Source organism: Scophthalmus maximus, chromosome 4 (assembly GCF_022379125.1).
Source record: "Scophthalmus maximus strain ysfricsl-2021 chromosome 4, ASM2237912v1, whole genome shotgun sequence".
Taxonomy (NCBI): Eukaryota; Metazoa; Chordata; class Actinopteri; order Pleuronectiformes; family Scophthalmidae; genus Scophthalmus; species Scophthalmus maximus.
The window spans coordinates 12669035-12684573 of NC_061518.1; the positions used below are offsets into that span (position 1 = coordinate 12669035).

Consider the following 15539-nt stretch of genomic DNA (forward strand, 5'->3'; position numbering starts at 1 on the left):
CATTCATTCTGCCACTATTTTAGTAAGTATTCATTGACTGTACTTGAATGACAAAAACAAGTAAAAGTGTGTTTATTTTAAGATCAGCTCTGATGCTCTTTTAATAGAAACTATTAAAAAAATAGTTCTTTTATTAATTCTTACCACTTATAATGTATCTTATTTTAGATCATATTTTCCAATCTTAATAGCGAGTGCTGATTACAGTAGTTGCACATAGCCAACTGTAATTAAGAAGAAGTACACATTTATTACCTAATATGCATTAAGAGGGGCTAGGACACATACAATCACTAGTGGTGGAACTATAATGCAGTGGTAGAATCGGAAGCTGAAGTGATCTGACCAGATGAGTGGCAGAAATACCCAGGCCCCCTTAACTCCCGATTGCAATGCCCACTGCTAACTTTATATTTTTACTCACAGCACGAATAATGTGGCTCCATATTGATCAGTTTATGTATGGTGTGAATACACTGTGTCAAATCAGATGATTTAAGATGCACATATATATATTTAAGAATTTAATGCAGCTGTTGTTTGCATGTATAAAAAAGAATGGATAGGTCTTTTACGTTTTTTGTGTTTTGAGTTCTTCCACACAGCCTGTTGACAGCAAGTGATGAAATCCCACAACATTGACAGATGAGTCCAAACCAGTGCAATTTATGCTCATACTTTTTTAATGTATCACAATGAGCAAGAAACATACTTGATGAAATATTTTCAAAGGAGTATATTCAATTACCATCTACAATCAACTTAACTAGGACAACAAGGTTTTGTGACAAAAGTTTCTTTAAAAGTCTGAAGTTCCGTGTGGTTGTATGTATGTTAGTTTCCATGTAATTTGGTACAGTTTGGAAATCTTCATCATATAATTACAGTAACAAAAAAGCTAACAAGACTACAGTATAGAAAAGACATCAAGAACAACATTTTTGGTTTAACTTGCTCTTTTTTGTACATTGCAAGGCTGTTTTTTTTCTACCCTCGGTTGGGCTGCCTGGAGCCACAGAGCCATGCTTATGAGGCTCGAAGGAGGAGTAATTCAAGGAAACAAAAAGAAAAAACTTAAAGCATAAAAAAACATTGTGGCACCAGAAGTCACAAAAGGAACAGAGAGCTCCAAGTAACAGTTCATCTTTCAAGTTGGAGCAAATGGTTGTTTGGTTGTTAGTTTGGTTGTTAATTTTGGTTAATACGCTTTTTTAGTGTAACTGCCTCTTTAAGAATGACACCTTTGAGAACCCTTCCCTTCTCTCTGTTATTATTTCCTCTTTCAGATATTGTAATCAACAGAGAGAGGGGCGAGCCGCCGTTTGACTGGAGAGCTTTACTTGTCAACCCGAGACAAGCACAAGGAAATGAAACAGGTAGCAACATGAACTGGGAGAAATTAAGCAAGCATCTCTGTCCATCCTGTCCCGAAATTTGGAAAATGTCCATCAAAGAGCGGAAGCGGAGGCAGAGCTGAAGAAAGAAAGAGACAGACAGAAAGGGGGGAAGAGGCAGCTGGAGCCACTTAAGTTCAGTTTCATCTAAGGACTTTCCTCTGTGTCACACATGTCCATTGGTTCCAGAGTCCATTCCCATTACAGAGTTGTCAGTAATCAAATAAGGAGGTGGTTTTAAAGCTGTTTTGAGCCTGCCTTCGGCTCCCATGCCCAGTTTTGGTGTGCCCACAGCCTCTCATGTCCTCCCAACAAGATCTCCAAAGCTTCCCAGAGTCCTTTTTCTTTTTCTTTTCATTACTTCTTCATCTCAAAAACAAAAAACAAAAAAAGTTGATGTCTTGTTTTAAATATATCTATATTTGTATACAGGTACACGCTCATTTTCACAGTGGGCAAAAGATGACCTCTACAGCAAAACCTTGTCTTTATCTCTCTTTGTAAATGTCCATTAAAATCAAGTATCCCAATGCAAGTCAGTGGATCCAATTATCCACAATAACATTTTGTGCCACAATAAAATATACACTTATCTGGGGCACAACTTGTAATTTTTTTTTTCTTTTTGTTTCAACTGCATAAAGCTTTGGCCACATTCATATATTCAATCAAAGTAAAAACTGCTCAGTGCTTCGGTATCATCATCCTCATTTGTGATCATTAGCTTTAAAATTTGATTTTCTAAATTTCAATTATTCATAATCCAGCTTTGTGGTTCAGTTTGTTTTGGTGTGTTACATAAAAAATAATAAAAGGCAAACAAGAAATTGAGTTGATGCTGGCTCTCATGAAACAAACACACGCACGCACGCACACACACACACACACACACACGCTGGCTGAATCTAATGTATAGACCTCAAATTGTCTTCCACAAAAGAGCCCAAAAAGATTACATTTTGGAAATAAGGGAACCAACAGTATCATTGAGACAATGCCTATAAAGAACAATATAACACCATAAAGTGGCCAGGTCATATTTTTTTGTTTTTGTTTCTTAATTTCAGCAATTCAAATTAAAGCTTGTGTTAATTTATGATAAAGTAATATACAGAAACTAAAATACAAAAACTTTAAAAAAAAAAAATGTCTGACATTATCCAAAAATTAAAATAAAGCAAACATATGAGAAAAACTGTACAACTTAAGATTTTTCCAAAATAAGAAAACAAACATGAACAGTATTTCAGGGAACTGATCTTAATTAGCAAGCTTGCAGACCAAATCTTCTGACTGTCAACAGCATGCTGTAGTATTAACACCAAATTTCTGCAAGACGTAGCACTTAAACACACTTCTGAGAGTCCGCCTTATATTGATCAGGGTGAATAAATCCGCGATAAAAATAGTGGCCAAAGGTAGTTCTTCACAAATTTAAATATGTCTGGGTTTTGGTTTTAAAAAATAAAACTGCAGATCATCAGTGAGAGGGTGGGGATACGTATGCACATCCATTTCCATTGCAATAAAATTAAGTGGGGGACTTCTTTGGACATGAAAGCATCCTAAGTATTTGAAAACAAGGGACATCTCCAAAATACCTCCTACTATTTCCAGAAATAATGCTTTGGAATGAAGATGTCCCTTAAAAACCTGTGAGCTATGTGTGGAAGTGGCACCCTGCAGACCCATGGGACAAGTCACTGGTGGATTTCCCAGGAAAGGGGCAACGACACCTTAGCAAAACAGCCATCATTTCCTTCTGAGACTAGTTGTATGTTGACTGGCATAAATGTCACTAAACCTTTGAGACACATCAGTACCAGATGTATTATATACATTTTTTGGTAACCACTATAACTTGCTTGACAAGTGAGCAACAACCTTGACTGGATGGAGGGATTTTCAGCAATGTTCCATGCCAGCACGAAATGACATATGGAGGTCACTTAGTTCAGCAACCAATGATGCAAAAAAATCTACACAACAGTTTACAGTCACTTTAAAATGAGGAGGGAAAAAAAAGGAGATTGTGACAATTAAAAGCAATTAAATGTAATAGGATCAGTCCTTGCTTAAGAAAAATCCATGTGATATTTGGAATGCACTGGTCTTTACAAACGTTATAGATCATTGGCTTTAAACATTGGTCTGTTCAAAAAGAAAATCGGCAAAATGTCCTTTGGAACATATATTCACAGTCTTCAAAGTTCCGTTTTTGCAACAAGGAAAAAAAAGGTGTTGCAGAGGCAAGAAATTGGTTTATTGTTTGTTTAAGTTAAAGCTTAGCCAAAAGCAAAATGAGCATGCATCTACGTACTCTTTTTTTTTCTTTCAAAATTCTACATTAGCAGCAAAACGTATGTCCTTGAAGACCAGACCTTATACATTTTCTTTAAAAAATGGACATTTGAATGTGACAAAAAGTCAAACAAAGATTAATAACCTCTATCTTACAAACTGCAATGGCTCTGTAACGGTGCTACTCCACAATGCAAGGACAAGGGCCCTTTTTGGTTTTTGGTATTTACGTAAAAAAGCTACCTGTTTGCTTGCAAAGAAGCAGAAACGGCAACTCTGATGCGTACTCCTTTATCTTTTAAAACTTTGTTTTCTTTCCACTAAAAACAGCAACAAATTCTCAAGTATAAAGAAGCCTCTTTTCTCATCTTGATGCACCAATGGTGAAAGTGTTTAGTCTTTGGATTTTCTTTTTGTCTTAAAGCGTGAGAATTATTATTAGTATTCTTTTTTTGTTTTCATTTATGACAACCAAAATGTCAAAATGGAAATAAAGACTGTAACCACACGAAGAACAAAAGACCTGCTTTGTAGTGTACATATCTACAAACACAGGAGAGCAGAGGAAAAATAAGTGCGAACAAGTAGAGTGAGAAATATAAGTCAGACAGTGATAAGTGCACAAAGGTAACACAAAAATTAAATAAAATAAAACTTTCAATATTTCACCCAGGATCCTTTTCATTTTTGGCTAGCACAGTACCAACCATACCATAAAATTTAAATAATTTTTAAAGAGGATCCTTCCTTGTCAGGAGGGGCATTTGGGTGAATGTTTCCCAAGAAGTTGAGAATAAGACAGAAATAAAGTTTAGATAAATTACCTGTCTATAATCTAGTCTATCGGAATGACCAAGACAACATCAAATGAAGCGTCTTAAAGTTGGACAATACAAAAGCTAAATGTACACAAAGTTTTTTTTCAACCTACCATACTGTTTAAATTCATTTCCAATGCAACAATCTACTTAACACCAAAAATGTTCATATCTATCATAAATACAGAAGGTTGTTTTTTTAATCAAAACTTCTTATCACCCATTATTGTATCTGCAGTGCTTTCCTTGTCTGGGTATGATGGGATTGGTATTTCCCCCCTTTTAAAAGGATTTCTCATGTTAAAATCATTTACCCTTTTTGAATGCCCAGAAACAATGCCTTATTAAAATTGAATTCAACTTAAAACTTTCTATTATTAAATCAAGTTCAGAAAGAAGAAAAAGATGCTCATCTCCTGATGGAAATAAAAATGTGTAAAACATGGATTTCTGTAACAGAAAAACATCTGTGAGCTGTTGACCTGAGAATAAAATAGACATTACATTATTCTTTTAGTTTCGCAAGCCATTGGTATCTGAATGCTTAAATAGCAAGAAAACTGATAGACTATTCTCCCATACAGTACATACTGGCTTTTTGTGACTGTGCTATTAAGTAGAAATTATTACAAAACAAAGGGACAGCTTGTTGACTCGTGTTTCTTCAAAAGGGTTCTTGGGCCATTTGTCAACTTTGAGGCAGTCCATTGCCATACAGTACAGCATTCCTCTTCCATTATCCAAAACATAACTGCAGTGATCTTTTCTATTCTCATATATTAGTATGCATGTAATTCAGTTGAGTAAAACAAAAACAAAAAAAAAACAAAGACAAAATGGAAACCAGCATGTTGATATGGGAAAACAATCCACTAACATTTAAATTTTTGGTTACAAGCTTTGGAATTGCAGTTAGTCTTTACACATCTTTTTCTGAAATTGGTTTGTATACTTTTAATGTATTTGTAACATTGCTGCTTTTTATGTTTTTTTTCCATTTGTGTTTTTTTTTGTCTTTTTGAGTGTTTTTTAAATATTGTCCATCACTGAAAGCTCTTTTACAATCTGATGGAGTCTGTTCCTACACTAGCAAGATTACTACTACAACTACTACTGTCTTTGACAAAGCCAGGCTGCTGCGGCTCCTCCGCCGTCCTGCCCAGCCTGTCTGCTGACTTCTGACTGCTGTCAGAGTCAGACTCGTCAGTAAAGACGTCTGTTGGTATCGAGGTCTGAACTCCTGAGGTGCTCAATGAACTTGAGGTAACCGTTGAAGGTGAGGACACTGGAGGAAAAGAGGAGGAAGAGGAGGGACTGGCATTGGGCTTCCCAGCTAAAGCTCTGGAGAAAGGGGCCTGGGGCCAGGGTTTACCGGCAGCTGTGGTGTTGAGTGGGGTAGTAGAGGAGGAGCACAAGGAAGAGGAGACAGCAGAAGATGGCATGGTGGCTGATGTTTGGGGAGGTGGGCTGCTGATGGGATGAGTGGCAGACTGCGAGGTAGATGCGGTGTTAGGATTGGGGAAGCAGGCTGAAGAGTGAGGTAATAAACTAGTAGCGTGCTCTTTGGCATTTCTGGCGGATCGCTTGATTGTTCTGTGTTTGTGCAATGCCGATTCCAGGTGTTGACTGAGTGCTTTCTCTCCATCCAACGTAGTGTCACAAGCCAGGCAGTCATAGAGACTTCCAGCCCCTGCACCTACGCCACCGGGGACACGCAGCAACATCTCTTGCAGGTTTGCCACAGACTGACCGAAAAAACAGTTCGATTTAAGGTGGGTAATAGCCGCTTCTTCCTTGTTGAAAACTGCTTGACATTTGCGGCATGCCAGTTTATACTGCACCTTGGGGACGATGTACTGGTCTAGATGGGCGTCACCAGCTTTGCCATCCATCTCTTTCTGCTCAGCGGGTATTTTACTATGAGAGGAGGAGGAAGTGGGGGGGTCACAATGGGGGTTGCCCTTTTTCCTCTCCGTTTTCACTGGATCTTTGGCAGATTCTTTACGATCCCCCAAGGATTGAGAGGGAACTTGAGTTTGGCTCGCCTTGGGTTGCTGGATCTGCTGAAGCTGCCGCTGCTGCTGCTGCTGCTGCTGCTGCTGTTGCTGCTGCTGCTGCTGTAGTGCCTCCTGCAAGCTCTGCTGATATTGCTGGTAATGTTGCAGCAGGGACCCTGGAGACAGACCCATCAATGCTTGCGACAATGCTGGGTTGTAAGGGAATAGACTTTCCATACCATACATTGGTTGCAAGTAGCCCCCTTGGAGAGCTCCAGGGATCTGTGGAGTGTAATATGGGGAAAAGCCAGGCATGAAGTAGGGTAGGAACTGGTTTGTGAGGAGAGCTGTGGGATCTGATGCCAAAGCTGCCTGCAGAGCCTGGAGCTGGGCAGGATCTACCACATACTCCATGCCAGGTGTGGGCATAGAGGTGGCAGGTACAGCTGTGTCTGGTTTCTCCTTCTTGGCACTGGTAGCAGAAGTGGAAGGAGCAGGGGTGCTTCCAGTTGATGATGGGGTTGCGGGCTTCTCTGTCTTTTCCTTGGACTTCTCCTTCTCCCTTACCCTCTCAGTATCACGTTCTTTGGGGGGTTCAGGCCGGGAGCCAGACTGAGCAGTTGAAGAAGTGGAGTTTGATGAGGTGGTGGGACTTGAGTGGGAAGCAGATGTGCTGGTCTGGGCTGGGCTAGATGCAGCAATAGACGATGAGGAGGGAGGCTTGTTGGGCAATCCGGATGTTGGAAGGCTAGGTGAGGGAACATTGGCACCAGGCAAGTTCAGGAGGTTTGAAGGTTTCGGAGGAGTTAAAGCTGGAAATTTTTCAAAAAGAGACACATTTTTAAGAATTAGTAAGTATATTGTTTGATGGCAGAACAATCATGTCTTAACATATTATTCGAATATAACAAAAATAGGAAATGGGTTTATTTGCAGTTAACATTTGTGACTGTACGAATTTTAGCTACATATCAGTACATTAATGCAAAATGGTGATGTACCTGAATTAGATGAGTTAAAGCTGGAAAGAGAGGGGCTGCCAACCCCTGGCAAAAGGACAGGTGGGATGCCTTGCAGATTTTGATAGGCTGACTGGAGATTCAGAGCCTGCATTGCAGGGTTGTCAAACATCCCCTGCTGCTGCATGGCCTGCTGCTGTGCCAGTCCTAAAACTTCATTGGCCTTCTTAATGCGATCCATCTCTTGCTGGGCCATAAGTTGGCGGACAGTGGCTGGGTCAAAGTATTCCTTTTCCTTATCAATCTGGCTGCCAATAGTATCCTTTACCTTAGAGATGTGTTGCTGGGAGAAAATGTGATCACGAACAGAGAGGCGAGCACTGTACTTGACACCACACAAAGTGCATTCAGTCTTCGGCCCCTCATAGGATGTCTGATTTATTCCGAAATGCTTGGCCATGTTGAGCTTTGCCTTTTTCTCCTTGGCACGGGCATTTTGAAACCACACCTGAACCACTCTCTTTGGAAGTCCAATATCATTGCCAAGTACCTCACATTCCAGCATAGTGGGAGTTCTGTAGTCGTTAAAACAGGATTTCAACACTTTGAGCTGGAGGTTACTCATCTGGGTTCGAAAGCGCTTTTGTCCAGGTCGATCTCCGCTGTCGATGCTCCTGGTACCTGATGCTCCAGGACTTGGCGAGCAGGGGTCAGCCAGACTGGACGTCTCACTGTGGTCAATTATATGTTCATTGTCATAGTCCTTAGCATAATAGCTTGTCGCAGGGCTTACAAGCCCTGAGGACATCTGGTCCTCATTTTCAAGGATGGGGATTGTGCCCCCAGACTTAGACAGGTAATCACCACTATTCTGGCTGTGCTTTGCATCAGCACTGTCATTATCTGCATTTGCCTCATCACCTGTGGTTGTGTCTGTGATGGCTGTATTCACAGAAGAACAGTCATCATTATCCAGTTTGCTCGGATCATAGCTCAAGTTCACAGAAGACATGGTTGCACTCTCAAAATCTTCCATTCCCTCAACTTTAATGGATGAAGGGCTCAGTAGAGCCCTGGGAGACAAATCCATGCCTTTGTTCACTGGTGACATGGAGGAGCTTTGTCCATCACTGTTTGCAGAGGCCAGTTGTGAGTAACTCGATGTCTCTAGAGGATCCATTTTTATTTGCATACCCTCCTGTTCAGGTAACATACCAGAAAGACTTAAATTGTATCCAGCACGTTTGGCTTCATGCCAGTGACGAGAGCGAATGTGTGCCTCCAGGGCAGTTTTTGCTTTAAAAAGAGCTCGACAAAAAGGGCACCTGCGATGAGCTTGAGCTGGCCCTACTGCTCTAAACTGACCTTTTCTCTCTCTAGCTCTGGTATTTTGGAACCAGACTTGCACTACTCTCTTTTTTAATCCCACCTCATGAGCAATGTGGTCAAGCATTTTACGTGTAGGATTTGAATCTAATAAATACTTCTGATAAAGGATCTCTAGCTGCTCAGGTGTGATGGTGGTTCTGAGGCGCTTGTCTCTCTGTGGCTCTTCTCCGCTGTTTGTGCTGTCATTCTCTCCTGGACTAGTGCCAGCTTTCTCCTCTAACTTCCTCTTCAGGGAGTTCATGGTGGAGGTGGGGGTGGACGGCGAGGTGGCAGAGCTGCTGGGGATCTGTGGCATTGCCCCAGAGAGTAGCTGACTTGCCAGGAGAGGATTGCTAGGATCAAATAGCATGAAGGGCATGTCAATTGGACGGTCAAGGAATTGAGGGTGGATGAATTGATTTTGCACAGAAAGGAAGTGTAATTGCTGGTGTTCCTGCCAGTGCTCAAAAGAGGGGAAGCCAATCTTGCACTGGTCACACTGGTAAGGGATGAGCTGTTGTGCCAGTTGTTGTGTGGCAGAGGTAAGGTGTGGATTGAGGCTCATGTGAGAGCTTTGGGATGATGCTTGGCTTGTCTGAGAGCCTGAGGGACCACATTGTTGTTGTTGCTGAGAAAAGGAAGGGGATGAATGTCTGATGGACTTGGACATTGTTTGAATCTTCTCTTCTCTCTGAGGTCTATGGTGTTGTTCCTCAGACTGGGGTTGGTGCACAATTTCCTGCTTAATTGTGGTTTGGTTTTCTCGTGTATCAGCAGAAATTTCTGGTAACTGCTTGGGCTTCTCGTCATAGAGGTTTGAGGTGGATGCTGGTGATGCTTCCTCTTTCTCAGTTGATGGGAGGTGTGAGAATGCTGAAGTGGAGGGGGGAAGTGGGCAGAGACTTGAAGAAGAGGGCATTGGGGTGTGACAGGAAGACCCAGAGGGAGTGTAACATTCATTGGAAAGATCCATTGAATCCTCATTTTGGCTGTCATACTGTCCATCCTCATCTTCATCTTTGTAACACAGCTTCTTTTGGTGTTTAATTAGATCAAAAATGCGCTGGAAAACCAGACTGCATTTCTTGCACTGGTAGTTCAGATTTGAGGTGCGGATATAGCGGTCATTTGACAATTCACGTCTTTCACCATCTTTAACCCCATCACCTTGGTTTTCATAATTCTTCCTGGCCTTCTGGCGAGCATTTTGGAACCACACAACAATAACACGAGTGGGAAGGCTCAGAAGGTTGGAGAGCTGTTCAAATTCATCATCTTTAGGATAAGCATTGGCATCAAAGAAGTCTTGTAGCACTCTTAGCTGGTAGTCGGTGAACCTAGTCCTGGATGATCTCTTACTTCCATATAAATCTTGTTTCTGAGGTTCAGGGGAAGGAGGTTTTGAGTCCACTTTTGTTTCTTCTAGAGTTGTTGTTGGTGGATTATTGAAATTGTATGGTGAGTCTTTGTTGCGCTGTCGCTCTTTAAAAAGGGTATTTCTGAACCAGTGCTTAATTACTTTTTGTGGCAGCCCTGACTTGTCTGCCATCTCTTTAATCTGTTCCTCGTTTGGTGAGTTGTTGATATCAAAATACTGTCGCAGGACCCTAAGCTGGTCATCTGTGATGCGCGTCCGTGGCCTCTTGTTCTGCTGCTGCTGTAGCATGGCTGGCGTAAGCTGTTGTTGATAAAGCTGGGCCAGGTCTGAGGCCAGGCTAGGCTCAACAGATTGTAACTGGGGAGGCAACTGAGACTGAAGAGACATAGACTGCATCATGAGCGGTGAGAAGAGGGGCAAATCCATTGGCATGGAAATTTGTGCCATTGAAACTGATGGCTGTGGGGGAGGTACAGTTGGAGGTGTAAGTGAGGCAGCAGAGACAGGGATATTTGGTGTGGGAGCTCTTTGGGGTGGAGGAGGAGGTGGTGGAGGAGGAGGGGGTGGTGGAGGAGCTGGAGCAGCCTCTGGTGTAGGGGGTCTCAGTGGGTAGAGTTTATCATACTGCTCTCTATATTCCTTGGCAAACCTCTCAAGGGATCGAAATGGAAAGAAAGCCTGATGGATATGCTCCTGGTGACTCTTTAGAATCAGTATGTTTGAAAACAGCTTGCCACAGGCTTCACATTCCAGTTTCTCTAATCCCTCAATGGGGTCCACCACTCTTGTTATCCCACCTGGACCACTTGATCCTGTCGGTCCAACCATTTTTTTCTGCGCTTTCTGTTTATTTTCATTGTATTGAATTACCAACTCAAACCCAAAATTTTCCAGCAGGGCTTTGGTTGCATTTCCTCGAGCATCAGAAGCAATCCTTGGTGGAGGCAATCCAGAATCATGGTTTATGTTAATTGACATATGCTGAATGTCCTTCTTTTCTCTTAGCTTGCTGTCTGTAGAATCTTTGCTAACATATTCCTCATTTTTTTCTGTTGTGTCCTTCTCTCTTTGTATTTCTCTTTCTTTCTCATTCAGGGAGGAGTGAGATCTCTGCTTTTTTTCAGCCTGTTGGAGGAGAGATGCACTCTGCTGAAGCAATGCCATCTGACCCTGAGCCTGTTGCTGCTGTTGCTGCTGTTGTTGTTGCTGTTGTTGATGTTGCTGCTGAAGATGGTGGTGCATCAATTGCTGCTGCAAGCAACTCTGCTGGGCCTGCTGAGCCGAGTTTTTTAGATCTTCCAGCAACGAGGAGGTGGAGGATCCTCCTAGGCCAAGTGCATTACTGAGGTTGATTTCTGGGTTCAGCTGAAATTCTGCTCCAGGGATGTAGAAAGGGAACAACAATTGCTGTTGTTGCAGGGGGAGAAGTGCATCTGTTGTCATTGGGAAGTGCTGCAGAAGTGCTGGGTTGAATAGCTGTGATTGTAAAATGGCAGCCTGCTGTTGGAGCTCTTGCTGAAGCTGAGCTTGAGCTTGGGCTTGAGCCTGAGCCAATTGCTGCTGTTGTTGCTGCTGCTGCTGCTGAAGTTGCTGCTGCTGCTGCTGCTGCTGCTGTTGTTGTTGTTGTTGTTGTTGTTGTTGTTGTTGTTGTTGTTGTTGCCCCCTCGCTGACAGCATGTCTGTATATTTTGTCTTTTTCACGTCATGGTTCTCAGATGGTGAGGAACGGCAGTTCACTGATGAGTTCCCAAGGTTTTCAATGCAATGAGCCTGGCTCGTATGGTTTCCTCCAAGAATACTAGTTGTATGAGACCCAGAAGAGCTGTGGTTGGCTGAGCTAGGGGTTGAGTTAGTTGCTGGGTTCGGACTAGATGTTGAAGTGCTGATGCTGGACCCTCCACCACTTAACCCAGGAGTACTTGCAGAGCTAGTGATCCCTCCTGCTGCTTCAAGTTTGGCTGCCCTAGCTTTGGTTTGGTGTAGAACAGAGCGCATGTGGATCTCCAGAGTGGAACTCTGGCTATATGCCACGTTACAAGTGCTGCATTTAAATGGCTTATTGTCAGGACTGCTGGTAGGCTCGGGTTGACCACTAGTGGACTCCTGCAGAGCCCTCTTCACCTTGTGTAGGTGGGAGACAGAGTTATAGTGAACCAGAAGAATGTTCTTCTGTGTAAAAGACTCTTTGCATACAGTGCACTTGAAAGGACGAGATGGATCCAAGAACTTCTCCATAGTAAAGTTGGGGCCCTTTCTGAATGGCAAAGCACGTTTAGGTTCAGATCCAGAATCTTCCTGCAGTGAGCCAGAGTCACTGCCTGTTGGACTTTGTTTTTCTTCAGGGTCACTTTCATCACCCTCTTTGTCATCTTCTCCCAGACTTCCATGCTCCTCACCAAGGGATGGGTCAGCCATTACCATAATGTCACCATTCATCAATAAGCCCCCATAAAGCTGCTGGATATCAGCTTCACTCAGCTCCAGGTGGCTGGTTTCTAAATGTTTCTTCAAGGCCTGTAGCGTTCTAAAGCTTCGCTGGCAAAGGCAGCACATGGTAGCTGCCCTGATCACATGGTACTGTGAATGGAGCTGGAGTTTCTCCACAGTCTTGAAAGCCAGGCTGCACTGGTTACAGCGGTACTTGTAGACATGGCGATCTGAAACAGGCAACTGGGGCCTTTTGTTGTGAACTTCATTGAAGTGCAACTGGAGGGAGTTGGAGGACTTAAACACTTGATTACAGCCTTTCTTCCAGCAAAGGAATCCTGTGGCATCATCCCTCTCTGATTGTTGATCTTCTAGAGGTGACTTGCGAGCTTCAGCTATTTCTGTGGGGAATAACACCCCCTTCTCTGGATCAGCATCTGATGCATCTGTGAATAAATAAAGCAAAGATAAGAGTGATTCCTTAGGTGCCTAAATTTGCAAAGCAATATATTTTCCCCACAGTTATGTCAATAAAGCACAAATCATGGCCGTACATATGGGAAAAATGGAAAAACAATGACTAATTATATGCCAATTACTTTTTTTTACATTTTCTTGTTGTGAGTGAAGGTCTTGACTTAAAAAAGTGTTTTGCCTTTCATTACATTGTTTGTGGAAAATCAAATTTTGTAACTTTTTTTTCTAACTTTTACCAGTGCAATTCTTTTCTTGTATACTAATTCTTTCAATCTATGTAAGTCATACAAGTTAGTATAGCCTCATTTATTGTAATCAGCCATGATTACCCAGTGTGACAACATACACATAGCAGACCACAAACACCAGCTACTGTAATTGAAAATACATTCTCTAAAATTAAACCCAATCTTTTAACAGTGTCAGATTACTAACCGGCTTGCTTCTTTGAATCATCAGAGTTAGAGTTGGCTGTAGCATGAGGGGTGCTCTGGGTCTCTCTGTCTGGACTAGGTACAGGTATGAACATGCTTGCTGGCAGTGCTTCAGTTGCTGTCACCTAGGAAAACAGAGCACAAAGGAATTCTGCTGTTAGTTATCGAGATAATGCTATATTTTAATGATTCAAGGAAAACTACATGTAAAAACAAAAGGATACACAAAGTATTTAACAAGAAGGCAGTTAGATCAAAAGTGTTTACTGTAAAGCTACAATTCAGATCTGTATGCCTGATGCTTTGATTAATCTACCATATGTACCATATGCTCTCAAATTACTCTATATAGACACAGTGAGAACACAGCTGAACGTACTGTAGCATGTCATACACCCATAAGCAGCAGCATCCTCTCGCAAGAGGGGTATCAAGGTTAAACACTTTCCATCTCAAAGTACAGAAAAAAATGTTTGGCAAAAAACATGCAACTATTTCCATCTTTGTTTTTCTCTATCTCTTCGAGAGGATAAGTGGAAAATGAATGCACACAGCAGTGACAGTCACAGAAATGCAATGATTTACATTACAAAGTGGACTGATTCTAGACAACTGCTTAATTTGACGATTAGAGGAGTGAACAGAGTATCCCAAGGTCACTTTTAATTTGGACAGCCTAATTGGCAAACATAGTTCAAAATCATCCAGCCAAACTCAGAATTAATGAAGTGCAATTATTTTCATTACCCCTATCTTATACAGACAGAAAACGAGACAGGGTGAGAGAGGTAGGAGTGAAGGCATGTGCACACATATATGCATGCATGTTTGTAAATATGTACTATATAGGAAACAGCAAGACACGAGAGACATGTGGCAGGGAGGAGTGTAGTGCAAAGACAATAGGTGGGTGGAAGAGTGAAGGGTATCATCGTGCATGCTTGACAAGAAATAAAAGTCACCTATTTCTGAATTAATAAGACTCCTCTCCTCAGACCCGTGAAAAGGATAAAGTACCTTTCCATCTGCATTCACCAGTTATAAAAAAGGTGCTGGCTTTAATGTGTGTTATATTACCCCTGTTCTATCACACTACCCTTATAGCAGTTCAGTACATTACTACCTCCTATAAAAGAAATAAATATTGCCGTCTACCATACTAATGTGCTTGCCATTTACTTTCTAGATGGGGGATGAAGACGGCTAGGCAGCAGACAGAGCAATGTTTTATTCGGTGATTGTCCAGCCAGCTATTTAGCTTCACAGGATAGAGCAGAACAAAGATTTGCTCAGTGATTTACAAGAAAAGAGGGCAGATAAAATTTTATTTTCCCTTGATGAGCAGTAAAGGAGGCAAGGAAAGTATTCTCTCAAGGTAGAAACTGATGCACCAGTGCATTGCAGCTGGTGTAAATCTAACCTCAGGACTTGACAGTCAAAAACCACATGATTAAAGCTACAGGCAATACTAATTCCCTGTAGGAGTCGACCTGAACATTGATATCAAATTTGTTTGTGTGTGTTGTTGTATACGCCATCTTCACATACAGGAATTGTTTGTATGAAAGTTGACTTGTAGTGAATAATACCATCTCCATTGTTCTTACTCCATGAAGTGGTGAGACTGTTTATTACATTTTGACTAATTATTTTAACATTCATAATAAAATACTTTGTTTTGACTAGCACACAGGTGATCATAGACATGGCAAGAATGTCAGCATTGTAATAAATCAAGTGCGAGCTAAGAGACCAGCTCATCTTGAAATCATTAAAAAGTAAAAAAACAGATTATGAGTTCCCCTGCCTAAATGACTTAGAGAGCTAGAAAAAAAAGGCTTTTAATGTGCTGATGATTGGCACATTAAGACAATGGAAAAGAGGAGAAAATGTGTATCTTGAAGAGGACCAATCATTTCCAGTGAGCCAATGGGATTGCCTGCAGCCATTTCAAAATTAAAAGAATTCTTTGTGTTTGATAAAGGA

The 15539-nt window shown here is 41.7% G+C and overlaps 1 protein-coding gene across 4 annotated transcripts in view; it reads right to left on the reverse strand.

Annotated features, from left to right (window-relative positions):
• Positions 1-665: 665 nt before the first annotated feature.
• Positions 666-15539, reverse strand: part of zfhx3b (zinc finger homeobox 3b) — a 320474-nt gene continuing 305600 nt past the window's right edge. For all 4 annotated transcript variants that reach the window (XM_047331745.1, XM_035627388.2, XM_035627389.2 and 1 more), the window contains 3 exons: positions 13555-13678; positions 7512-13088; positions 666-7322 (listed from right to left, as the gene is read on the reverse strand). In XM_047331745.1, the coding sequence (XP_047187701.1) occupies positions 5572-7322; positions 7512-13088; positions 13555-13678 (7452 nt within the window). In that variant the 3' untranslated portion in view covers positions 666-5571. The remainder of the gene's footprint in view (positions 7323-7511; positions 13089-13554; positions 13679-15539) is intronic.